At 35.5% G+C, this 26,326-nt stretch overlaps 1 protein-coding gene across 1 annotated transcript; it reads right to left on the minus strand.

The window, feature by feature from the left end:
• Positions 1–22,982: 22,982 nt before the first annotated feature.
• On the minus strand, positions 22,983–24,495 carry LOC123313403 (FAD synthase-like). Its single transcript, XM_044898276.1, has 6 exons — positions 24,234–24,495; positions 24,065–24,159; positions 23,900–24,023; positions 23,747–23,847; positions 23,424–23,692; positions 22,983–23,167 (listed from the first exon to the last, which is right to left on the minus strand). Exons 1-6 carry the CDS (start codon positions 24,355–24,357, stop codon positions 23,053–23,055), a joined length of 828 nt encoding a protein of 275 aa, XP_044754211.1. The 5' UTR covers positions 24,358–24,495; the 3' UTR covers positions 22,983–23,052.
• Positions 24,496–26,326: the final 1,831 nt, after the last annotated feature.

Consider the following 26,326-nt stretch of genomic DNA (forward strand, 5'->3'; position numbering starts at 1 on the left):
TTAAGGGGGACTAAAGTTGACCAACGATAGAAGGACTACTTTCGGCAGTTACTTTCCATTCAGCAGATTTAAGAATAACCAACACTGCAAGCGATTAAGAATGCAACAACATCTCTCAAAGATCCAAAAGCACCAGGGAACGATGATGTATAAATGGGGAAGTATGAAAACGTTCTACACCATGAAATAGTAAGATGAGCAATGAAATATATGTGCCGTAGCACCTGTAGGTACACAAAAAGGGAAGCCAGGAGCAATTTTGAAATAAAAAGTAATATCACTTATCAACCCAACTTTAAAGTCCTAGCTATTATATTACAGCACTCTGCAACATAAGGTGCTAGCCCACTGGCTCCATAAAAGACACCGATTGTGACTGGCAATGCTGGAAATGGGTAAACAAAGACATTCGGTAGAGCTTACACAAATGTGCGCCAAAAACTCTTATGCACAGGTAAGGTAAGGAAGCAGAACATCAACACCATTGAGTGTAGAATCAGGACTCAGATAGGAACTCCCCTCGAATTATGGCATCCAAGCTAACGGGGTTTTTTTAGTCGGGGCTCAAAACTGCTGATGGTCTTTACTGATGACAGTATCTAAATTCGATTAGAGACATGTGGGAGGTTTTTCTTCAGCTTGAGATAAAAGCGGGTAATCTAGGTCTACGAATGAATGAAGAAAAAACGAAGTACATGGTAATAACTAAGAATCTTGGACCAGATCAGACGGAACATAGATTGATGAGTAGTACTACTTTGAAGTCGTTAATGAGTTAAAGTACCTGGGGGCAGTTATCACGGATGACAACGTTTTGGAAAAATATATCTCAGCAAGAATAATAGCTGTGAATGGGGTGTTGGGATCTAAGCTGATTAGAAGAGAGGCCAAGCTTGGATTGGTCAATTATTCGCCTGTTAATCACTTAAGGCAGCGAAACCTGCTCTCTTATTCAACGGGAAATTGATAAGCTCTTGGTGTTTGAAAGGAAGAACGATATTTAGTCCAAAGAAGGGTGAAAGAACTAGGCTTTGCAGAAGACGGCGCAATGCTAAATTGGCGACACTGTATGGCAGTGAAAACATAGTTTGATACATAAAAGCTAACCTAATAAGATGATTATCCACATATCGATAAAGACAATATTATTTGAGAAACCAGATTGCAAAGGATCAATAGGTCTTCAAAGGAAGAGAGGATGATGTCGTGGCAGACTTATCTAGATTTGAAGTCTCATCAGTGGCAAACGGAAGCACAGGAGGTGTAGGAACGGCGACAAGGGATGCGTGACTCACTTATGATTTCTTTTTTGTTCCACGTATCATATCTCAATTTTCATCCCTCATAATAAGGAGTGAATAGAAGGCAGATGCTAAAAGCCTTTTTGAAGGTTCATTTTTTGTGTTGGTCCGATTTCAAAGGTCAATGTTTTGAAATGATTCACTCTCAGAAAATAGTGTACTTTCGAAAACACCCGCATACGCATATTAAACGTTTGGAATATGGTTGAGGCATACGATCGGTTTTCATTCTACAATACCAACTGAATTAAGGGTCTCGCAGAAAAACACAACCTGCGGTGGCAGTCTATCTATGGCCTTCGTTGTGACTGCCTAACAACAGCCTGCTGCGGTTGCGGTGGCGGCCCTCTTCTCATTAAGTGGGCAATTTCTGTCCTGTATAGTAAAGAAGCGTGAATTTGTACTTTATAAGTGCGAATAAAATTGATTGAAATCCATTTTTGCATTGAACCAGGTTGTCGCTCGAAGTTATTTGTGGTAGGTTAAATCGATATACCTGAACCACAACTTTTTTACCCCACGAGATAGAAGAAAATTGATGGCAGCAAGGAAACCCCTTGAAGAAGTCAGAGTAAACAGAACTATTAAAAAAGTATTATATTTTATATGTGTATTATTGTTTTTATTTCGAGATCATAGAACAAATAGGAACGGTAAGTAATAACCAATATCGAACTTGTCGAATCGTTCATTTTGGCTTATAACTCGAAACCAAAAGAAGATAGAGAAATGCAAATGATATAAGTGATCTGTTCGCGGACTATTTTGAAAGCGTTTACAACCCGCCGACTCGTAGTGGTGATAGTGATATTGGGTGTCTTCCTGATTCCTTTATTTTAAATTCAGTCAGTATTACTGCGGATGATGTTGTACGTGCTATACTGTCCCTGAATATTAGTAAGGGTCCTGGCCCTGACTGTATACCAGCGATATTCGTTCGATCCTGTTGTGTGTCAATTGCGGAGCCTTTGAGCATTATATTTAACAAATCTCTGACTTCGGGGGTGTTTCCGGAACGCTGGAAATTGGCTTGCATAGTTCCAGTTTTTAAATCGAGTAGTAAGTTGTGCGTTGAGAATTATAGACCAATAAGTAAACTATCCATCTTTTAGAAGTTGTTTGAGTCTTTGATATATCCCCATTTGTTCCATCTTGTAAAATCTCAGATAATTCCTGAGCAACATGGCTTCTTCAAGGGGCGTTCAGTTGAGACTAATTTGGCCACTTTTACTGAGTTTTTGCTGGGTAGCCTCGATGAGGGAGTCCAGGTAGACGTTGTCTATACAGATTTCAGTAAAGCATTTGATAAAATATCTATTTGGGTACTTATTGCAAAATTATACAGGGTTGGAGTCTGCGGATCTCTCTTGGGATGGTTTGAGTCTTACTTAAGTAATAGGTCACAATATGTGTCAGTTGAGGGATTTGAGTCACGTTATATGTCTGCTGCCTCTGGGGTGCCGCAGGGATCTCATTTAGGACCTTTATTGTTCATCATTTACATCAATGATTTAGTAAAATGCTTTAAGATATGCAGAATATTGTTGTTTGCCGATGATTTGAAATTTTCATGAGGATTCGTGACTCAAATGACTGTCAGCTTTTGCAGGAGGACGTTGACAACTTTTCAATGTATTGTGCGGGGGCTGATTTATTTATTAATATAAGCAAATGTCACATAATCAGTTTCACCAGAAATAAAAATCCGGTGATCTTCCCTTATTCTATTCTGCATTTACCGCTGACGCGTCTATATCATGTAAGAGATTTGGGTGTAACATTTGATTACCAACTGAAATTCAACATACATATTGACAATATTGTAACATCTTCAGCTCTGATGCTTGGCCACATATTGAGACAGAGTCGATCGTTTTCCAACGATAGATCCATTATTATCCTCTATTATTCATATGTATACAGTAAATTGAACTTTGCTTTGGTTGTATGGAATCCCTTTTATAAAACCTATATAGAGCGACTTGAAAAAGTCCAAAAGAAATTTCTCCGCAGTATGGCGTTTAGGTGTGGTTTACGTTTGAATAGGGGTGATCCTGGAAATTATGATGTACGGTTGAGACATTTCAATACGATAAGTTTGGAAAACCGCCGAAAGATGAGTGATGTACTATTTGCTCATAAGTTGCTTAGTAATCGGTTGGAATCGCCGGGGCTTATCTCGCAGTTTTGCTTTCATGCTCCATTAAGGAGGTTAAGACAGTTGGACACCTTCGTCCTGCCCTTGAGAAGTACTAACAACGCCAAAAATTTCCTATTGTAAGGGTACTTGAGCGGTGCAACCATTTCAAAACTATGATTGATATCTTTCATCACGATGAAAATAAAGTTTTAAGAAATATTTAAGATGTTACTTCTTGAGATTTTCAAATGATTTCGGGGGTGAGGTTATGTAGTTGACAATGCAGTATATTTGTTTGTTTTTTTTTATATCTACATCTTTTTATAATATTGAATTTATACTAGTTTAGTTTGATTAATTTTTGTGTACCTCTGTAATAGATTAATTTATTTGTGAATATTTTTCTGGGTACCTATTTGTTTACCTGTGTATGTTCCTCTGTTGAATAAATAAATAAATAAATAAATTTTTCTCGTAAAAATATGACTCTATTGTGCCATTCGTTTTCCTCCTTTTCAAAGTTGAAAAAGTTTTGCCCACCCTTTACAGCTCGAGCAAAACTAATAAGAAAACAGTTTACGCCCTTCTGAATGAGATGAGTCCTCGCAAATGAATGAAGTTGGCCACCAATAGGAGTGGTCGTTGACGTTGCCAGGTTAGATGGATTCAATAGGGAACACTGCAGTGAGCCAAGGTTCAGTTTTGTGACTTACCCTCTTTCTGATCAAGATAAATGGTCTTATTTGCTCAGCCAAGAATCATATCGTCTTCTTCACAGATAACTGTGAGCTTATATCTTCATTTACTAGTGACTCAACTTTGAGAGCTATTGAATCGAATAGCTTGAGAGAATATCGCAGGAAAATGAATTGATGGGCTGAAAAATTGGTGCAATTTAATGCTTCAAAGACCAAAACAATAACTATATTTTTCCCTTTTCTTCAGCCAAGGATCCATCTTCCTTGGTCTGTTAATGAAACCTATGGCCAACATTGCTAATTCCACAAGAAGGGAATCTGTTCAGAACTAGGGAATATTTCTAGTCATTTCAGATTCTTTACTTTCTCAGATGGACCCGATCAAACATTACATCCAGAAAAGAGCCTCCAATATCAAAATAACTAATGGTATCAAGTGCTAAAGAGGGATGACGAACACTATACTTGATGATGGATGTACACAAATAATTCTTCAAGGAAATTATATCAACCACAAAAAATGTTCACATTCAGTATGACACAGTCCAACCCTGTACCAAATACACCCACAAACGACTGCTACGAAACTCTACGACGAATTTGCGTTAGTCTAGTTTAAAATGTTAGTCCAAATTGGAAATATTGGAGAAGAGAATTTATTCAGGAAGTTTAGCGACATAAAACGAATAAGGAAAAGTTTGGACAATTGGAGTGTCTCATATTTTCTACTATTTCAAAGGAACCGTATAAATTCGGTTGGTAGCAATTTCACGCTAGCTACAAGGTTATATTTTAGAGTAGTTTTCATAATAGCGAATAGATCCATAATCTCAATCATTTACAATTTCACATTGTCTCTTACAAGGCGAAAAATACTTGAAACTGATAGTTTCCGTTGTATAGTTATAACATTATTTCAGAAGTCAAAACTCCTTTCCCTCAGAAACAAATCTGCGTTTTCGGACAACAGATGTTGCAAAGATGATTTATCGAAACTTTGGTTTCTCTTCTACTCTTTATGGTGACTCACGTATTTGAAAACGAACGTAAATGGCCAACGTTTTATTGCTGTTGACTTTTCAATTCAATGATTCTACCCATTCTTAGCATAAAAATGCATTTCATTGGCTTTTCAATACGAGAAAAAATTTAATTATTTCAATTTAATGAATTTAACCATTTTTCAATCAAATGAAAAGTTACGAAAATATTTGAGGGCACTTTTTTCTCATACCATTTTTTCCGAATCGGCTCGGTATAGTAAGATATATAAAAACCATGAAAAAAATGTCAATTTTAGGTCTATCCTCGAAAACTGTTTTATCAAATTAAATGAATTTCGGAATATAGTTTTTCATTTATTTGGTGCTTTTTTTTCGAACACAGGTTCCACGACTTTTCTCATTATGACCATTACGTACCATAAAAATAACAAAAATTCAAAGAACCCCCAAGTTTTGGAACTAAGTTGGACGCTTATCTAATAAATATCTGAACATTTCGTAAAATAAAAGTATTCTTTCGAGTAACTTGATGTTCAAAAATACAAAATTTTAATGATATTCGGAAAACTGAGTAGGTATTTGACTGAATGCAACTCTGTTTAAAATATCCAAAGATGTGTAGTGTCGTAAATTTAGCTTGTTATTCTGAAGGTAATTTTGTTTCTTCAAGGGTGGCATAGCTCATTATGAAACTTAAAATGGGTATATCTTTTTATCAGAGCCAAATTGGAAAAGTATTTTGACCTCAAGAATTTACTGTTTGAATATTTGTACGAGTCAAAGACTCACCCTGTATATTCTATGGGAGCAAAAAGGCAATCAACAAAATTCTGCTCGGAAAACGGAATAGAACTCTTGATATTGAGGAAATATCTCTGACAGATATAAAGTGGTTCAAAAACATGCAATACTTCAGTAACAGTATTGGGAATTCAAATGTAGTTTGCAGCGACTGGTGTTGACAGTTTTGATTTTGAGATTTTTGTCCAATGAATCCTTTTTTCTCAGTTCATAGTTGTTATTTCTCAAGATTGGTTGCCGAAACTTGATTCAAGTGTGTTAATTATTAGATATCAATTTTAGGTCAATAAATGTCATGAAGTAGTATTTATGAAAAAAATTCCGACTATGTTCTGAATAAGCTGATAAAACAGAGCAATATTTTTTAAATCTAAACTTCTTGGTTCTTCACACGACCATAATAGAAGGAAATTGATGTATATCTTTATATGGAGAGCCACAACTATGATATCCAGCCTTCTCCACTTGTCCAAGTTAAACTGGAAATCAGAAATGATTTTTCGAATGAATTTTGTGTGAATGTTATTTTGACTTTAGCCTTGCGGCTTTCACACTCCTCTCCAGAGGAAAATTCACTTATCCCAGATATCTCATATATCAAAAGGATTAAGCTCTGTTGGAGCCCTTTCCAGGTTTTCGGGCTCGTGGTGGTGGTCGGGTCCGGGTCGCTCTCGCCTCCCTGCTGTAGGTTGGATTCCTGCTCCACCCGCACTTCCTGTCGGCGCAGATGGTGTTCCTCTGCATTCCCCATGTACTTGCGTACAGTTCTCGCCGTTCCGAGCAGTACCGCCTTCTGCATGACTCTATAGATATTTTCGTCCAACTGAAGTTTTCTCAAGTTCTCTAGTAGTTTCTTCGGTATCAGGCCTGCAGATGAAATGACAATAGGGATGGTCTTGATATCTTTCAGCTTCCACTGTCTTCTGATCTGTTCCTCGAGATCTCTGTATTTTGAAATTTTTTCAGTGTGCCTATCTAGAAGATTGTTATTATTTGGAATTGCCACGTCGATGAATAGTGCTCTGTCCTCATCCTTATTGAGCAATATGAGGTCTGGTCTATTGTGGGTTATTTTCCGGTCTGTGAGAACCGTGCGATCCCAGTAGAGCTTGTGATGTTCGTTTTTCAGCACAGCATGCGGATGGTAATTGTAATAAGGAACCTTTTTCGAAGTTAGAAGTTGGTGTTTTAGTGCCAATTCTTGGTGAAGAATCTTGGCAACAGCATCATGTCTATTTTTGTACTCCGTGCCCGCGAACTTCTGACATCCCCCGGTGATGTGCTGGATAGTTCCATGTGTCGCACAGCCATAACGACAGCTATCGTCCGCCACTGAGGCATCCTTGGCGATGTACTTCATGTAATTTCTTGTTGGAATCACCTGATCCTGGATGGCGAGCATGAAGCCCTCTGTCTCAGGAAACAACCTTCCGGAAGACAACCAGTAGTTCGACGCAGATATGTCGACGTAATCATGATTGACCTCGTTCTGGTGTCTCCCATGCAAAGGTTTGCCAATCAGTTTCTGCATTTTACTTTCTGCAGAGTGTTCGACGGTTTCCAAGTGATCCTGTTGTAGCTTTAATGGTGTAGAACTATCAGCAACACAAACTACTCGATGGAGTTCTGACGAAGCTGCCTTGCTAAAGAAATATTTTCGAAGTCCTTCAATTTCCTGGGACATACGGTTGGACAAATCAACAATTCCTCTACCCCCAAGATGTCGTGGCAGCTCTGTCCGTTCTATTGAGCTTTTGGGGTGATGTTTATTGTGTTTAGTCAGCATCATCCTTATTTTTCTCTGTAAAGCTGCTAAATCGGTGGTCGTCCAAGAGATAATACCGAATGAATAGCTCAGCGCCGAGCAAGCGTAGGTGTTAATCGCTTTTATCAGATTCTTGCTGTTAAGACCAGTTCTCATCATCCTCCTCAATCTTCGGGTGAACTCCTCCGTTAATTCTTTCTTCATCTGGGTCGGATTGATTTTCCTTGCCTGTTTTATGCCTTGATACTTGTATGTGTCTCCTTCCTTTAATGCTTCAATTTCTGCACCTTCCCTGAGTTTGAACGTACCATCTTCTATTTTTCCTCTCGTTATGTTTAGCAGTCGACATTTTTCTAGTCCAAACTTCATTTTGATGTCTTCCGAGAATCCTTCCACCATTTTCAGCATCAATTGCATTTGTTTTTTGGTAGATGCGAAGAGTTTCAAGTCGTCCATGTAAAGGAGATGATTCAGTTTCATCATAGTTCTACTGCCACTCTTGATGGAAAATCCGTAGTCCGTAGAATTCAATCTATGAGACATGGAAAATTCCGCGTCTTATTATTATTATTATATTATGTCAACTTACTAGGTAGAAAAACTCCTATCTTGGGAAACAGATTTGTTTTTGGTGTAAATTCTTTCATTTTTAGGTTATATATCCAGGTTAATTAATTCACCTTCTATTCTTTGTAACTGATTTGAAATGTACAAAAACTTTACCATGCTATAGGGACGAGATACCTATATCCTTAAACATCGACTAAAAGTTCATTTCATCGTGGAAAATAAGTAAAACGTGATCTTCGCAAGAAATTCGTAATCGGAGATTTGCTCAAAGGATACAAATTGTGAAAACTTCACTAAGCTTCCCCAATTGTCACGAGATAGATGAAGATATTTTCAACAGATTAAGATATATTTTTCATGAAAACTCTTATTGAAACACCAAAATATTTTCTGTTTCTCGATGTAAACAAACGAAAGTGTATTAACTTCTTATTTATAAAAATTGATACCAGGGGGCGTTTCGCTTGTTAGGAATTCCCAATGGTTTTCGTTTTTCAGTATGCCTGATGATAAGATAAGTTCTTCAATTGAAAAAATGAACAGCCCTGGAAGAATTCAATGGTCTGGGGGAAAAAGTAGAACAAAATGAGCGTCATACCCCATTCAGAATCGGTTAGAAAGGGAGCCTCTCTGAAATTAATTCAACCCCATTTTCAACGAACTAACAAGCTCACTCCTCCAACCAAAATTCTTCGTGTGTGCATTCTAATGTTCGAGTAAATGACAGATCTCAACTCCCGCGGATGCCCCTGCACAAGCAGTGTGTATCCCTCGATGGGGCCGTCACCTCCAACCCCATCTATTCAGCACTCAAAGGAACAATTTTCCCTAATTAAAGATAATTACTATAGGATATCAAGCGGGTTGTTGAAATTCAATTCCGCAGCTATAATAAGAGCAGAGAAATGATGAAAGAGCGAAATGATGAAATAGCGATGTTGAGATGAACTGAAAAGCAATATTCGTTTCAATACAAAAATTCGTCATTCATCCACGAAATTGGATGGAAATTCACGATTGGAATGAGTATTCGCGTTCGCTCGAGCGAAAAATAATGCGAAATGATAATACGAGAGAAAAGATTTGAATGTGGAATCGTTCGATTCGATAGCAAACGTCTCGGAAAACGATACGTCTAAGCTGTACGTTAATTTCGTTGCGAAATATTGGTCTGATGCTGAAAAATAGGCAATAGCCACAACTCAAAATTTCACGGATTAGTGGAGCGCCGTAAGGTTTATACCTCGGATCCCAGCGAAAAACTATGAAAAAAATATAGGGTGTTTCCTACGAAGGCGTTGAAGGGCCACATAATATTTTAAAAATATTTTTCCTCAAATTCCGACTTTGAAGTCGGAATTTAACAAAATTCCGAGTTCAAAGTCGGAATTTAACAAAATTCCGAGTTCAAAGTCGGAATTTAGTAAAATTCCGACTTTGAAGTCGGAATTTCATTTACTTCGAAACCGATACAGACTAGATGCACAGGGTGTTGTTCTACGACAACATAGATTATTTCTCCATATATACAGAGGGGGGGCCTGGGAGCTCAATGTTATTTTATTAAATAACATTGCTATTTCAGTACTGGGGTGGGGGAGGTTGTGCCCAACCTTACCTCTACCTGTCTACGACCATAATTTCATAATTATTCAAAAACATGTACCTAATGACAATTTTCTCCAATAAAATACATCAAGTTCAATATTTATTAAAGAACAACGTGTTTATTTTGTGAAAGTTGAATCCTCTCATGAATATTTCAGCATATTTGGAAATGAACCAATTCGTCATAGAGCAGCCTATATGAGGTTTTCTCACAGTTGTAATGACCTCTTCATGTACACCCTGTGTACATAAGTAATCATTCATCATAAATGTGGAAACACCTAGTATTATATGAATTTGAATATTTGTAGAAAAGCAAACTGTAATTCAGGAACAAATCTACGTCGTCGTAAAACACCCTGTAGAAGTTCGGAACTGAATAAAATTCCGAGTTTGAAGTCGGAATTTAGTATATTCCGACTTTGAATTCGGATTTAACAAAATTCCGACTTTGAACTCAGAATCTAGTTAAATTCCGACTTTGAACTCGGAATTTTGTTAAATTCCGAGGAAAAATATTCTTAAAATATTATGTGGCCCTTATACGCCTTCGTAGTTTCCTAATTGAATTTCGATATTTATGGGGATGATTGTTGGGCCCATTTTAAGACAGAAACTTCATATGAACATATGTCCTAAACGACTTACCATCTGAGATACAGGGTGGTAAAGCTTTCACGCCACTGAATGTATTCAATTATGAGCAAATTTGATCTCCTGAATTTTTCAGTCCGACGCATGCACGGGTTTCATCTAATCAGAGAAACGGTTTTTATTTTTTGTAAGCGGATTGATTAAAGTCAAGTGATCATGCAACTTTGGTAAGGAATAATTGGGAATTTCCGAGGGAATTTCAAAGATACTTTTTATTTCAGGAAAAATCTGTGGCGTACCATCAATGTCTGCCAAAATAGGTAGGTCAAATTACGTAGGAATATATCTGAAGTGGTATTGTAGATATTAATAATAAATAATTTATTTTTGAAAATTTCACCACCCTGTATCTCAAAAGGTAAGACATATGTTCATATGAAGTTCTTTCTTGATGGGCCCAAAAATCACCTCCATAAATATTGACATTCAATTAGAAAACACCGTGTATATTTCTGGGGCAAATTTGTTTTTGTACTTTTTTGATAAAGTTTACCCAAAAGAAATTATTGCTGCTCATTATTTATTTATGTATAAACAAACTGAATTACTGGATAAATGAAGTCAAAAGAACCCTTAAAAGTAGTTAGTCGGATTGAATTCGAGCAAAAATGTATTACAAAGTGTTTTTACGAAATCAATAGTTTTCGAGTTAGTTGCGATTGAAAACTGAAATTATCCACTTAAAAAAGCCACTTTTCTGAACGGGTTTTCACGACTAACTCAAAAACTATAAGCTTCATCGAAAACTATTCAGGAACCAAATTATAGGTTATGAAAAAACGAAACAAACTAGTTTTTCACGAACCAGAAAAATTCGGGAAAAACTTATAGAACCTTTTGAAAGTAGGGGGAGTCCGGGAGACTTGCTCACGTAGGAGACTTGAACCACCTCAAAAAATTTCAATTCAAATTTCGCGTGAATAGCTTGTGACTATTCGTAACAAGGCACAACTAGTGGCGGCTTCATTTTGGCCGCCATCAGATCAGTTCGGGAGTGAGAGGGTTGAACGTGATTTTTTTGTTAGGAAGTAAGAAATTGAATGATTTTTGTTTGTTACACTGTCTAAAAAGTTCAATAAGTGCGTGATTTCATTTAGTTTTATTGCTCTGATTGATTAATATTGTTCTACAAACGATGAGCTTTTTTAATAGTAATTGTAAAAGTTTCAAGAAAACATCTGTTGAAAAGTCTAAAAGTGAGTGCGTTAGACTTGTTCCATACTATGGTCGAAGGACATAATCAGTGGTCCAAGTTTCCCGCACTGAGCTTAGATAATAGTTTGTTAAAAAAAAATTGAATAGTAGAAATAAATATAAAAAGGTTCAAAAAAGTAATAAACATCTCGGTGAGAGTGACTCTGAAATAGAAAATATGTATTTCATAAGCTGATACATCTGATGATGATCATTGAAATTGTTTTTTTCAATGATTTTCCTGATAAACAAACTTATGGTCAAGTCTCTCTCGCCCCCTGTTCAACTCTTCCATGGGTTAGGGAGACATGAGCCAATTTTCGGTTCGAAAAAAAAGAATTTGTGTACTCAAAATGTTCATCTCTCCATTTCTCTACTATTATCTATCGTTACCTATTTGGGCATGAAGTCTTCACGCGAAAAAATGAGTTGCTACCATTTACAGATACAACTAATGTGGCTTCAGAGTAAAAAGGTTTTTAGCTCTTCCGGACTTCCCATACTGGAAAAGGATTTTCAAAAAGCTTTATTAAAAATGAATTGTGCAAATATTAACATAACTGTGACATTCAAAATATCAAACAACCCAGATATAAATTTTGTGCATTATTTTTTACTCGCTATTCATTCCAGATGGATAGTGTAAAAATGATTCATAGATGAAACCTAATTTTACAAATATGAAAGTACAAAAAATGATGTTTAACATTCGGCGTAAAATTTCGAGTGTTATACCTACCCTTGAAACAGAAATTTCCCATACACTACTCTTAGAAGTATTTTCATAGAACTTCGATAAAGGAGGACCGGGAAGGGTCTCTTCTATTCGATCTATGAGATGTTAAAGTAATGGCATAGCTCTCGACAAAGTGAAAAGCTAGTGTACCAAAAAGGATATAAAGCTACGCGGCTACTACTCCCTTGAATTGTCCGTTGTTGCATCGTTGAAAGACTGAAAATTCATGTCTTTTGACGTAGACATCTCAAGATATGAAATGGAAGCTTGGAAAATTAATGTTTTCTCAACGTTGCGAGGCAGTGGAAAAAGTTCTTTTCGAATAAAATTGAAGGAGGGTTTTTCCAATTAAGGTAAAATAAATAAGCATCTCCTCTAGAGACGGCAGCTTAGGGAAGGATGGGCTATTCACTATTCGTTACAAGATGCTCCCCATTATTTGGCTTTCATTTATTCGATTCAGGGGAGATTTGTTTGAATAATACCCCGTTTCATAAAATATATCCATTGTAACTATCAACGAACGAACGCTTTGTGTAAATACAATTTGCTAAAATGTTCTCAACGAATGTTTTCTTTTCATAATCAGACAAAACAGTGTGTGAAGTGGTTCATGCAAAGTATATTTCACGCAGCAAGATAATCTTCATCATACAAGGGGTTGCTACTAAAGAAACTCTGTTGTTTTATACAGTGTGTATTTGAAGGTGAGGTTTTTTTTTCAACAGGAACTGGTCAAAATGACGCGTCAAAAATCACCTATACAAAACATTCAAAATGACAAAGTTGAAGAAAAATTTTAAATGAGTACTGAAATAGATACTAATACGACCCTAGACCGTTTGTTAGCTGAATTATCGCAAAGCAGTGGGAAAAAACTTATCTCCTGATTCGACCATGTGGTTTTGTTTAGGATAGTGGCTCGTTCGATATTTACGTGGTTATGAAAATGGAAACTTAGGATTGCCAAATTGTTCTCATTATTTTGTACTAACTTACACGATTTTATAATATAGCTCATTTCGATACCAACTGACAGAAAAGACTTAGGGCACAAGTGTAAAACATGGAATAATACTTCAAAATCTTACCAATAAAATTCGTCTAAATTATTCACGAATTTTGTCACAATGGGCATCAATTATGATTCTCCCAAAAGTGACCTGATGCATCTAATCCGATAAACTTGGTACTGAACTATTCATTGTCCAGCCATATGTTTATGTTTTGTTTCGTTTTCGCGATGCCGGAGTCACCTTCCACAGTCCCGTACTTGAAATTCAATGAAATTTTGTCGAACTTTTAAGGGCAGTTTTTCAGCCATATTGGATATTTTATATGGACAATTTTAGATTGAAATACTTATTTTGATGAGTTGTACCTTCTGTCAAAAAAAAAAGCCTCACCTTTGAAAACAGCCTGTATATAAAGGAATGTTTAAATTCCAGAGGTTATCTATGTGTTCCCCACTAACAGACTAAAACTATCATTCGATATTTCCAAAAATAAAAAAATAACCTTCATTATTCAGGTTTGATATTATCAAAACTTGACAAATAAGAAATTGAATGTTGTACGGGGTATAGTCTATAGCAGAGCACTATGTAGCTGTTGGATAGCACTATGATCGTTGTAATGCTGTTGATTGAGGACTTCTCCTTTTTTTGTATCTCATATTGATTTCATTCCATATCACAAATACACAACCGTATCAATTCGGCATCACGGGCATCTTGGGAGCTAAAGGTCAGAGTGTTTCAAAATCACGACCTCAATTTGAAGACCAAGACAGCTGTTTACAAAGCAGTCGTCCTCCCAACGCCTCTTTACGGAAGCGATAGCTGGACGCCCTACAGGCGACATATTAAACACATTAATCAGATGGTTCCATAAAGTTTCGAATGCAGAAGTCTTGCAACGCGCGAGTTGTTCAACACTTGAGACTCAAGTAACGAGGGCCCGACTCACATAGAGCGGCCACATTCTGAGGATGCAAGACACAAGACTCTCCAAAATAGCCAATCATAACTGGGAACAACTAGCGTTAGAACGGTTAAGTGGAGGTCTATGGTGCGGCGGCCAGATCTGGTTGGTGATTATCCTTGCCCGGAGTGTGGAAGGATCTGTAGGTCACGGTTGGGTCTCTTCAGTCACAGGAAGGCACACAGTCGCAATTAGCCCTAAGTAATTATAAGTCTGTTCTTTTTTTATGTCTTTTTGTAAATTTATTCCCGGTAACGGGATACAGCAATGAAGGAATGAATTCCACATCAATTTTATCTTTATCTTATTGGTTTCGTTTTTTCCAAGGTACAGACATTTTACATTTCTTTTTACTGCGAATATCTACTGTCATAACATATGTCTTTTGTTTTTGGAATCTAGTTGGTCAATATGACATGGCGTGACTGAGCCAGTTTAGGCCTTCATATCTGTTTTTGAATGGCCGTTAATAGATGGAAATCCTGCCTGTTCACAGATGTGTCCAGATTTCATGTGTGAGTCTAATGGACGAATTTTGTGTGGCGAAAACGGGGTCAACGGTATAATATAATTTAATATATAATTTTATCTTGATAGACGATAACTTTCGTCCACACCAGGCAGAATTGTCCATGATCTCCTAGAAATGCATGGCAGTAACCGAATGGATGGTCCCACTGCTTCCCGAGACCAAATTTCTATCGCACTTATTTGTTCTGCAATGTCACAGCAATTACACCGCTTACCTGACCCACCGCAGGTATTCCAACAGCTCGCCAATACTTCGACGGACAGTTGATACAACATTCTGCCCAATAGAGTAAGTGCACTACAAAGAGCCACACTCGATATTAAACCTTGGTTTCAAGGTGCTTGAGCAGTGTTTTTTATCGATGATTTTCCTAACTTCTTCATTTAGAAAGTGAACGGTTCATTTTGGCCCATTCTACTTTCTGTTGGAAAAAACTCACCTTTAAGAACATCCTGTTGAAAGGGTGTAGTGAAACATTGTTATATTCTTTCGGATACAAATTAAGTAGACATTTTGCAATAATGCAGAGCAAAATGCACATTAAACAGAGACACGTTTTGAAAGCATTTTCTTGATTTCTTATCCTTCAGAACTTATTGGATATGTACTTATTATACGAAAACAATTTCTTTCAGGTTATTCCTTTCATTGAATACACCACCTACCTGATGGTTTATAGATTATCAGGATTCATCGGCAATCGGATGGAAATTCTTCCATTTCAGTGAATGCTGATTACAATGTAGCAAAGTCCTTTATCTAACGGAATCCTCCAGTTCACTTTGAGATTAATAGAGGTAGATAGAGCATCGTAATCGATGTGTCCGCCGGAGCATTCAAGAACGGCTGGACCGTGCATAATTGATAATGTAGGTGATTTTCGCTCATCTTTCGTTATCGAGGAACGAATTTTCGACGGAGAAACTTAAATTCAATTGAACGAGAGCTAAGTGAGTTGAGAAAATGCATACGGGAAGGATTTTGTGCTAAATTGTCATGCTCTTTCGGATTTATACGATAATTTTCATTCTTATGGAATTTTTTTATTTTGTCGTTATTCGAATCCCACTCCAAATATAGGCTCATTCTTTCCTAATCTCACCCAAATTCATACGGAGAACTACAAGAGATAATTTCATAAAATTCAGTAAGTTATGCGAGATAACTATATAATAGACAATGGGGTATTTTCCTAAATTTCAAAATATATGTCATTGAAATCCTTATAACTCAAATATATCGAAATATATTTTTTTAGAATTTTTACATATTGCGTTTTGTCTGTATTCACTTACGAAAATTCTGATTTCAGAAGTGCTCTCTTATGAACATTCTACGTCATTTTCACAATCCGGCAACGCCCGTCGAATCAATAAAGGTCATGAAAGTTTTATGATCATCATAGACTTAATAAATATCAAGTTTGGTGATCACATTTGACAAAGAAAACAAACAGTGCATAGAAATATCACACAATGACACAAAATATCATCGTTTTTAAGAATATATAGACACAGATAACAGAAACAATTTTTTGAAATGTGTGGATATAGGATTCTATATCTTCTTGATCTGTTCCACTGTTGTCTAATTAACAAAAATTACTAGACTTTAGTAAAGGCATTCTACGTCACAAGCTTTTACATATTCGAAGTTTCGGAGGGTATATTTCTGAAATTTTTGAATTTTGAAGCGAATCTTTTACGTGTTGGATAACTGATGGAAAAGGGTTTCCATAAATAATTTTAAATTCGATTTTGGAGTTTTAGGAAACTTGCCCATCTGAATATTTTCGAGTTTATGGCACTTATGAAGTGTCATGTTTCTATATTCCCATCCAAAGATTATAGAGTAGAAAGGTAGGAAACGAAGCGACTAGAGTGATGTGAGCGCCATCTGTGTTCCAAATGTGTTTTAAGGCCCTAAAACTGGTTAAAATTTTAATTCGAGGGACATGAAATTTTGCGAGATGTCAGAGTCATATGGCCATTTTGATCAAACAGGTTTTGAATGTTTTGATTCTCGTATCCATCATAGATAACCTAAGTATCCATAGACTTCAAGCATGTTCTAGTTGCTGATTATTGGAATTTTTGTCTAATTTCTTGGCGAAAACCTCAGAATATCGTTCGAAAATTATTGTATGGTGAAGAACTGTGGATCAATTAAAACGAATTTTTCTAAGGAAAATGGGAATGTAAGTATTAAAACTGGTAACATGTGAATCGGTCATTCATTGATTTTTTTTTCAGTGCTAAGAAGTGGATAAAATTTTCAGGGCGTAGATGCCTGCAAACACTACTGACTACACCATGGGCAATGAACATTTTACTGCAAGTCGATTGAGAACTGTTCATCCATGTAAATTGTTGTATGCAGGAAGCATCCCTTGCATGCCCATTTAGGGGAAATTATAACTTTTATACGTCCATTCAAAAATTCTCGATTGCCTTCAATATATTCAGAAATGCAAAAGTTTTATGGATTTCGATTTGGGAATCGGGTGACTGTCGAATTGTCGTTTGGAAAGTCAAAGTTTCATGAAACTTCTGTGTTCTGTTAATTCGTCAATCAATTTGTATATTGTGCCATAAAGAGACCATACCATGAAGAAATCATAAAAAAGCATGAAGAAATTATACTGACGGGCTTGAATACAGGTCTTGTATACCTCTGTAAGATTTTTTTCAATTGTGGTTCTGAAAATTTTGTAAATAATATGTAAGTAACGGAAATGTGTATCCTATGACGGTAAATTGAATATTGGTTCATATCAATTTCTGATATAAATTGTACAAATTTGACTCATCGTTTATTAATTCAAAACGTTTTCACAGAAAAAACACCTTTGACGTACCTAACCATGTACTCTTGTATCCTAGTCAGAGCTCTATTCGTTGTTCATAATTTCAAATTTTTGTAAATTTTTTATAGATTGCAAATAAAAATTTATCACATCCAACAGCGTATTTTATTGATACCAATCGATTCCAAACAATGTTCAGATGAAAACTCACATCCTGGTCACAAAACAAAACCATCCTCTTGTTTTGTCGCTCAGGATGTTTGTTTCCTGGTCTCAACAAGTCAATATTGAAATTCAATACAAGGAACAGAATTCGAATAATAAAACAGAAAACTGTTATTAAACAGTTTTTCTGTATTGATAATACGTTTTCAGCGCCATCTCATTGTCAAATGTGTTTTCACTGGCCAAAATGTAGTCGGTTTTTAGCTTAGAACATAGAATATCTATTATTCTATATTCTAAGGTTTTTAGTACTAGCGATATGAGGGCGTTTCCTATCTTTCTACTCTATAATATTTTTTGTTCCCATCTAATTGTGATGGAAATGTCACTCGAATTAATATTTTAACCAGTCTTAGGGCCTTAAAAACACTTTTGAAACACAGATGGCGCTCACATCACTTTAGTTGCTTCGATTTCTATCTTTCCACTCTATAATCTTTGATTGTGATATGATTTCGATCATAAGCTCACAGATATGCCCAAAGTTTCTACATATTTCAACTTCTAGACGTAATATGCTCTATTTGATGATAATAGCTACTGTTCTTTTCACGTGAAATGATTGAAATTTTACTCAACTATTATTGAAGTAGGTACTTTTGTACGTTTTAGTGTGTTCGGAGAGAATAAATGGTCCGTTTCAAGCATCATAACTATCAATTCACATTGAATAATATTCCATCATATTCATTGAAGAAACTACTTAATGTTAACTTTGCATTTTGGTTTTCTTGTTTTGAGTTTCCAGATGGATTTACTAACATGTGATATCTTACACCGAATCTAATTTTTTTTTCCATTCGCATTGTTCCAAATGACTACATGAAACAAAGTGCTCATTTCTAATATTGGGCCTCAAATCCTGAAAATAAACTCTCATGAAAGAACAGTGTAATCTGAAAAGGCTTTCAAGTCTGCAGAAAGTTGTGGAAACTTCTTAGATCGACCATTCGTTCCCTTTACGTCTCATAATAAAATTCCACTCTCGCTTTCCTCTTCTCAAAGAAGAAACATTAAAAAAGGAATCGGAAATACTTGCCTGTTTTTCATTTCTCGGAGAGAGTTCCGAAAACATATGAAAATTTAATATTACCTCCGTTGTCGAATAAATTATTCTCACAGAAGTAGAAAATGGTAATTTCTGCGTATAGATATGGAACTAGGAATGAAAGATATTACAGGGGTTGATTTATTGAAGAATTGGACGGTCTAATGCTCAGATTCGCTCTGAAAATAGGCAGTTTCCCTGATAACTGAATAGTTATCGAATTCCATATCTATTCCGATGTATCTTTATTTGATTCAAGATATGCTCCAGCGTTTTCATCCTAGTCCACCGAACAGGGTGTGCAAGTTTTCTCTGGATCAATTTCACAGAGTGATTGATTCTACTTACAGACAATTTGACACAAAAAAGTTCCTATATACAGTATGGTCCAATTATTTTTATATAAGACACTCCGCTCTAGACAGCATAGTTTTCGATATTTTGTAGGAAAACTAAAAAAATTAATTCATGTGCTTTGTGCTAGAATGTTTATTCAAAAACTAAAAGGGGTAACTTTGGAGTTTCGATGGATGATGTTCAAGAATTTAAATGATCACACGTCCTATTCCAATCTTGAATATTTAGTCAGTGGTTTTGTAATTATTAGGTCAATAAGACTCGTGTTTTTTGGAAACATATTATATCATCCGTTTTATTTTGATCCAGGTTTTCTGTTCCTTTCAAAAATATGTCCAGTATTCACATCATGGCAAACGTGAAAACTGAAAAGAAGGACGAAACAGGTGAGCCAACGAAACCTCCATGTTGCATTCTGGAACGCTACCATTACTCAAGCCATCGCATCTACATACTGGTAGTGGAGACAATAGCCTCTGATTTATCGAAAACATTTCAATTCCCGACATAATGTCTCTTTGATTTGTGACAATACGGTTGCAAACATTATCGGCAACAATATAAATCAACGGTAGCTGTCTTCGGAATTCAAAGAAGAGAAGAATCATAAATAGAAAAACCTGACTAGACTGGGCTATTTTGTGACCATAAATGGCTGAATATATAAATTGTACTTTTATTCGCCCATTGTCTCATTTTTTCGCGATCGTAACTCTCTGATAGAGATTGAAATTTTAGAATTCAGTCATGGGATTGTCTACCAGACATTTAAGTTTATCTCCGAGATCCAGTCATGCTTTTGGTTCATTTTGGGTAGGTACTATAAAGAATAATGAATCTGCTTCCAATTCCAATTCACTGCGAGCATGAGATTTCTGAGATATTTCCCGGTAGGAGTCAAAATCTATAATTTATTTATTTATTTCAAAGTGTTTTTGAGTGGGGGCGTAATGTAACTTATCTAGTAAAATTCAGTAGAAAAATGCCTCAAGTTTGGCATAGAGATTTATCATCTTTAACACTCTCGAAATATGTCAGTTATTTCAAATCAAAATTGAGAGAAAAAACTTTTGAGCGAGCCTCGAATTCGAGACTTCAAAGTAGTGATGACTGATTAAGCCAAATCAGGGGCAGTATATACATAATCTTTAGGTCGTGTACTCGAAATATAAAATACAAAATATATTAGAGGTTTTAAAGATTTTCATTGAAAATACAAATTACAAATAATAGACAGCAGGTGCCTAGCAGATTTCGTTAATAATTAATTGGACAAAATTGATTCAACCGCCCCTCTAACTAGTATTGGTTTCTATAGTGACGTACAGCCAGACGAAAGAGTTTACGGGCGAAAAGTGTATGCGGACGAAAAGTACTTGCCTTCAAAATAGTCGAATTTTCGTTCGGAAATGAGTACGTTAAATGTCATATTTTTGTTTAGGTCGACGAAAATAGAACCTATATCCATCCCTACCTATTAATTAGTAGAAGAAAAATTTCATTATTGGAGCACTTGATTTTCAAATGCCAATGTAGACATATATACTTTAGAGTGAATTCGATTTCGTACACTGAACTTACAGAATGAATAATATATTAAATACAGAAACTTCGCGAAAATAACCGTTCAAGCAGAGTAACAATAATTAACAAATTGGCAATTTGACTTACAGTTTTTGTGAAACGGCATACCTACCTTTTTTTGGTTTTTAACCTGATAACGAAATACCTACTAGTGGTTCAAAAATCACGTCAATAACGAATATAGGTAATGGATATGTGCTCCACTGTCAATAAAAATAATAAAAACGATATAATGAGTAACTGCACTTGTTCCACCGTTTGTTATTTAACGAAGTATATTTTATGTTTCCCATTTCATTTCCACATCCTACAATGAGGTACATACCTAATTGTCATATCGGACATGAACTCTATAGCATCTTTAGGTATAGAGAAAGCGTTTAAAAAAATTAATTACTTTGATTACTCTACAGGTACCATTCAATTTTCTTCAATTAGCAATTCTCTATTCGTATTTATTTTGACAATATTCAATTTTAATAACAAAATCTACGTTCTCTTTCGAGAATTGTGGAATATTGGTTCTTTCGAAAGCTAGTTATTTCGATTAGCTTTACAGAGATTAAACTTTAGAGAGGTAGAAAACTGAATTAAATAGACATAGAGGGTGCAAATAAAGAGAAAATAGTAATTTAAATAATTTAATATGCACCCTCTACCATCAAATCTCGGGGACTGCATCGAATTGGGCTGAATATTCGAAGCCTAATCCGGTTAGAATTGAAATCCATGCAAAACAGACCGATAGAAATAATAATGTCGATTATTTGCGATCCGAAATCGCTGTATGAATTCTATTCGTGCGTATGAGTACGAAATTAATTCCTATAAAAAAAATTTGAAAATTTCTCCTGAAAATGTGCTAGAAGGCAGAGGTATAGGTACGTAGTTCGATTTTTGCAAATGGTAACTCATTTTTTCTATCAGAAATGGATAGATCTTTCGTTGTCGAGGATTTGGTCATTTGATTGGGAAATTTTATCAAAAAATCTTTCTTCATCTTGAGGTCAATGACATACACTTTTTTATTTCATTATATTCATCCTTCAAAAACATCTTTAACTCTTAAAATGTACCTATATACATTTTAGGCATACCTATGTCATTGAGCATTGTCCTCAAATAAAAAAAAAATTAATTTCGAATTCAATGAGTTGATGATAAAACTCATCAATGAACAAATCATCCCCTCAGCAGCAAAAGGTCTATTTATTCTGGTAAAAAAAGTTAGGGTTGCAATTTAAACGAACTCAACTATCCTCCATCCATAGTAATACGGGGTGACTGACATTCTCTTATATGAAAAGTTGCGAAATTTAAAATAAAAATTGACCTGTTTTCTACGAAATAGCGAATACCTAAGATATAAGTGCTCATTATGAATCAGATAGTATTTAAGTAGTAGGAAATGATCTGATGATTTTCAATTCATATATTTGATCAAGTGTACGTTGTATGCTTATGACTTCAACACAGGTACTGCCACCTATATTTGAACTAGCGAAGCTTTGAATCTATCGTTTGGATCTCTCCTTTAGGAGAGATCCAAACGATCTCCCTCTGTTTTAACAGAGGATTTCTGTTTCCTTGCATGGGCAGGTTGCCCTTGCTACAGTGGTTTCATCAAACATGTTCAATAAAGTCACTGTAGTCCTTGCCATAATCCCATGGCATTGGAACGAAATCAAACCCCGGAGAAAACTTTTCTGTTTTAATCCCCTACAATTTTCAGTTCACTTATTAATACTACTAATACCAAACTAACAAAAATACATCCATTTGATTCTTAGGCCTTCCCTTTGAAACCATGAGAGCTAGGCAACTAAAATTTGGTGGAAAATCCAGTACCCTCTGACAATGATCCTTCCAGATTATCAAAGCTATCTACTCATTCTCAATGTAGACAGTTGAGATTCTATGCATAATTAATTCTTTTGTGAAATTCAGAATTATATTTTTCAGAAGAATGGTCTAGATAAAACTCAAATCTTTATTGTGTATATACTGTTGAATTTTATGTACATAAACATATTATTAATGTCAATTCTATAACTTTATATCAACTACCACCTGCTTGGGGACCAATTCCAACAATTTCAGATATGCCTTATTAGTAGTTTCTTCATCAGAGGATTCAATGGTTATTTTCAACTTATAGCATCTAAAAAAAAAAAATGTAAAACTTGAAGTTAATCAAAAAGTCGAGAGAGTTAGTAGATCATACATGTTTTAAATTAACTTAGTGGCAGTGTTCTCTCACCACCTTGAACTCCACAGCACTAATAAATTATTAACTGTGTGTGCCCAATTAGTTCTTTCTCAACTGGCGCTTCTAAGTCAGGGTTTTCAACCACTGCACCAATCATAAATACATTATGAATGAACAAATTCGTTTGAGCATTTCATTTCCTACTTACTCATCATTAATTTTTGGATAAGATCCAAATTCCACTGCTGGACAAAGGGCCACTAAGGAGTTCAAATCTTTCAAAATTTGTTCTTCTGTTGCATTAAGATACACAGATTTTGAATAGAACCGCCCGCTACACTGGAATGAGTCTTTCGCTACAACTAAGAAAGCTTTCTGGAAAAACTCAGGAATACCAGGGAACAAAAATACATTTCTAACACTTATTCTAGGAAATTTCAGTTCAGGGTAAAATTTCAACTTAGCTGACAGTGGTATCTGAAAGTGAACACTTGGTATAAACATATCATAAACAGACTTGCGATTCCTTACACGTGAAAGTTTGATCTTTGAACATTGATGATTGTATTTTTCACATAGAGCTTGAATCTCAGTATTATTTACTAAGGGCTCACTGAAAGCTTGAGCTACTCCTGAAAGGTATAATCATTCAGAATCAAGATGATTTGACTCATTAATAATAACCTTCAAAAGTAATATCATCATGTGTTGGGCCAATTCCTCCTGTAGTTATTACATAGTCATATGAACTGGAAAAATGGGATACCTCACTACTTACTGCGGTGATATCATCTCCTACAACTGAAATCTGTTACCGGTGGTAAGCGAGAAGATCTGAAAATGAATTACCTTTTTCATCTTAACACCTAAGTCATGTAAAATTTGGCAGGAAAGTGGGGAGTTAGTGTCTGTGACTTGTCCTTTCAATATCTCATCTCCAATAACTGAAATTGATTAAATGAAATGAACTAAAGAAAACAGGAGAGAGCAATTGATTTGATAATTAGTTGCTGTTTACCAATCATTCCAGCCGTCTTATGTATTTTATTTATACTAGCATATTCCATCCCTCGAGAAAGTTCGCGAGACATATTTCTCAGGAAGTTTGAAAACTGGGACCTCATCTTCAGTTTTTTTATCATTATACTGGCATTCGTATATCTAATTCATTTTTGAAACTATTAAATAGATTATAGAGATTTTCTGAAAATCATTTTAATTTCATTATTTTTGTTTTGACTGTGACTGTCACTTTCTGCATTTTTTAGGTTAGCTCATAGAAGTCGTAACTGTTCTTTTTGGAATGTTGGCGACTGCAAGGCTTTGTTAGTTGGATTCAAACAGATGTTTTAACAGTTTATGAGTTTAAGCACAACATGCTGTTGCTTTATACTATATTTTTCTGACAACTGCGATGAATGATATTTGAAAACAAAGATTTTCCAGTAAATCTAAAAAACAGGGACGGCTTCAGGGTAGCGTTCGGAATCATTGTGTTCTATTGGTTGTCAGATCCAGGGCCGGCGCGAGTAATTTCGGCGCCTGAAGCAAAAAAATTTTCGGCGCCCATGCCAAAATGTATCAATATATCAATAATAAAATGTACAGGATGGGCAAATTTCGCACAACAGCATTTAAACCAGAGGAGATAGAGAAACTAACAAGAGTAGTAGTCATTTTTGGACACTTCTTTTGTTTTCGAGTTATAATGGAAAGTTTTAAAAATAGGGATATCGAAATAAATTTATATCTCGGCTAATACTGATGATAGAGCTCTGAAATTAAAACATTATACAGGCCCTTTTTTACGTAGAATCCAGTGGCGTGCTCGCCACTGGATTTTATCAGGATTTTTAATTACGAAGCTATGACCCAAAGTTATGTTTTTTTAAATGGGAAAACTAGATTTCTGTGCAATTTTTCGAAAGTTCAATTTTCACTGATTATTCATAGAAAGAATGACATTGCCGGAAGGAGGCTGATGTTCTTGGTATAGGAAGCTGTATGCTCGTCCAAATTAGAAACCATAGAAATATTGAGAAGAAAAGTTTTTGATCATATTTAATTATTTATATTGATACAAACCATATGATGTTAAATATTTTTGAAATCAGTAAAAATTAAGCTTTCAGAAAATTGCACAAAAATCTAGTGTTCTCATTCAAAAAGACTTTGGGTCATAGCTTCGTAATAGAATATCCTGCTAAAAAGGCAAGCACGCCACTGGATTCTACGTAAAAAAGTGCCTGCATAATGTTTTGATTTCAGAGCTCTATCATAAATATTAACGGAGATATAAATTTATTTCGATATCGGCGTTTTTCCAATTTTCGCTTATAACTCGAAAAAAAAAAGAAAGTTGCCAGAAATGACCACTACTCTTGTTAGTTTCTCATGAAAAGAGAACGAGAATGGGAAATCAGATTTTGTCTATCTTCTCTGGTTTGAATGCTTTAGTGCTAAAACATCGAAATTTGCCCAGCCTGTACGCTGTCTACTGTGGAGATCTCGAGAACTATAGCAGCTAGAAGAAAACAGATGGCAAATTTTCATTTTTCATGACTAATCCAAATGTGAAAACAGAATCGGCCTATCACTTTTAGATTTCGTGTTATAAACAAAAATTGAGATTTTGACGATTCCGAAAAGTTCTCATAACTTTTTTGTCTTTGAAGTTACAGATCTGAAACTTGAACCTTCTCAGGCACTTTCATACGTAAAATTTACTGACAAAAGATTTTTTCCAATTCAAAAATAACAAATTCAATAAAAGTTTTCTTTTAAAAAAATTAAAATTCACCTAATGATTCGAAATGAAAAAAATATTTTGAGGTCATCAGTGGATTCTACGTAAAAAAGTGCCTGTAGAAAGTTCAAGTTTCAGATTTGTAACTTCAAAGACAAAAAAGTTATGAGAACTTTACGAAATTGTAAAACTCAAAAGCGAAGTATCGTACCAGGCTGCTGTTTTCACCACTCTTAGTTTCTCCGAAAAAGAGCTCGGAAATGAGTCATCCGTTTTCTTCTAGCTGCTATAGTTCTCGAGATCCTCTCAGTAGACAACGAATTTTGCCCACCCTGTACTTCATCACTAACAACGCCCACCCCACA

Source organism: Coccinella septempunctata, chromosome 5 (genome assembly GCF_907165205.1).
Source record: "Coccinella septempunctata chromosome 5, icCocSept1.1, whole genome shotgun sequence".
NCBI lineage: Eukaryota > Metazoa > Arthropoda > Insecta > Coleoptera > Coccinellidae > Coccinella > Coccinella septempunctata.

Coding starts and splice junctions, on each gene's coding strand:
- LOC123313403 (XM_044898276.1), bottom strand. CDS start 24,357: ATGATAAAAAAACTGAAGATGAGGTCCCAGTTTTCAAACTTCCTGAGA. Junction 24,160..24,233: donor TAAGACGGCTGGAATGATTG/GTAAACAGCAAC, acceptor AATCAATTTCAG/TTATTGGAGATGAGATATTG. Junction 24,024..24,064: donor TAGGTGTTAAGATGAAAAAG/GTAATTCATTTT, acceptor CACCGGTAACAG/ATTTCAGTTGTAGGAGATGA.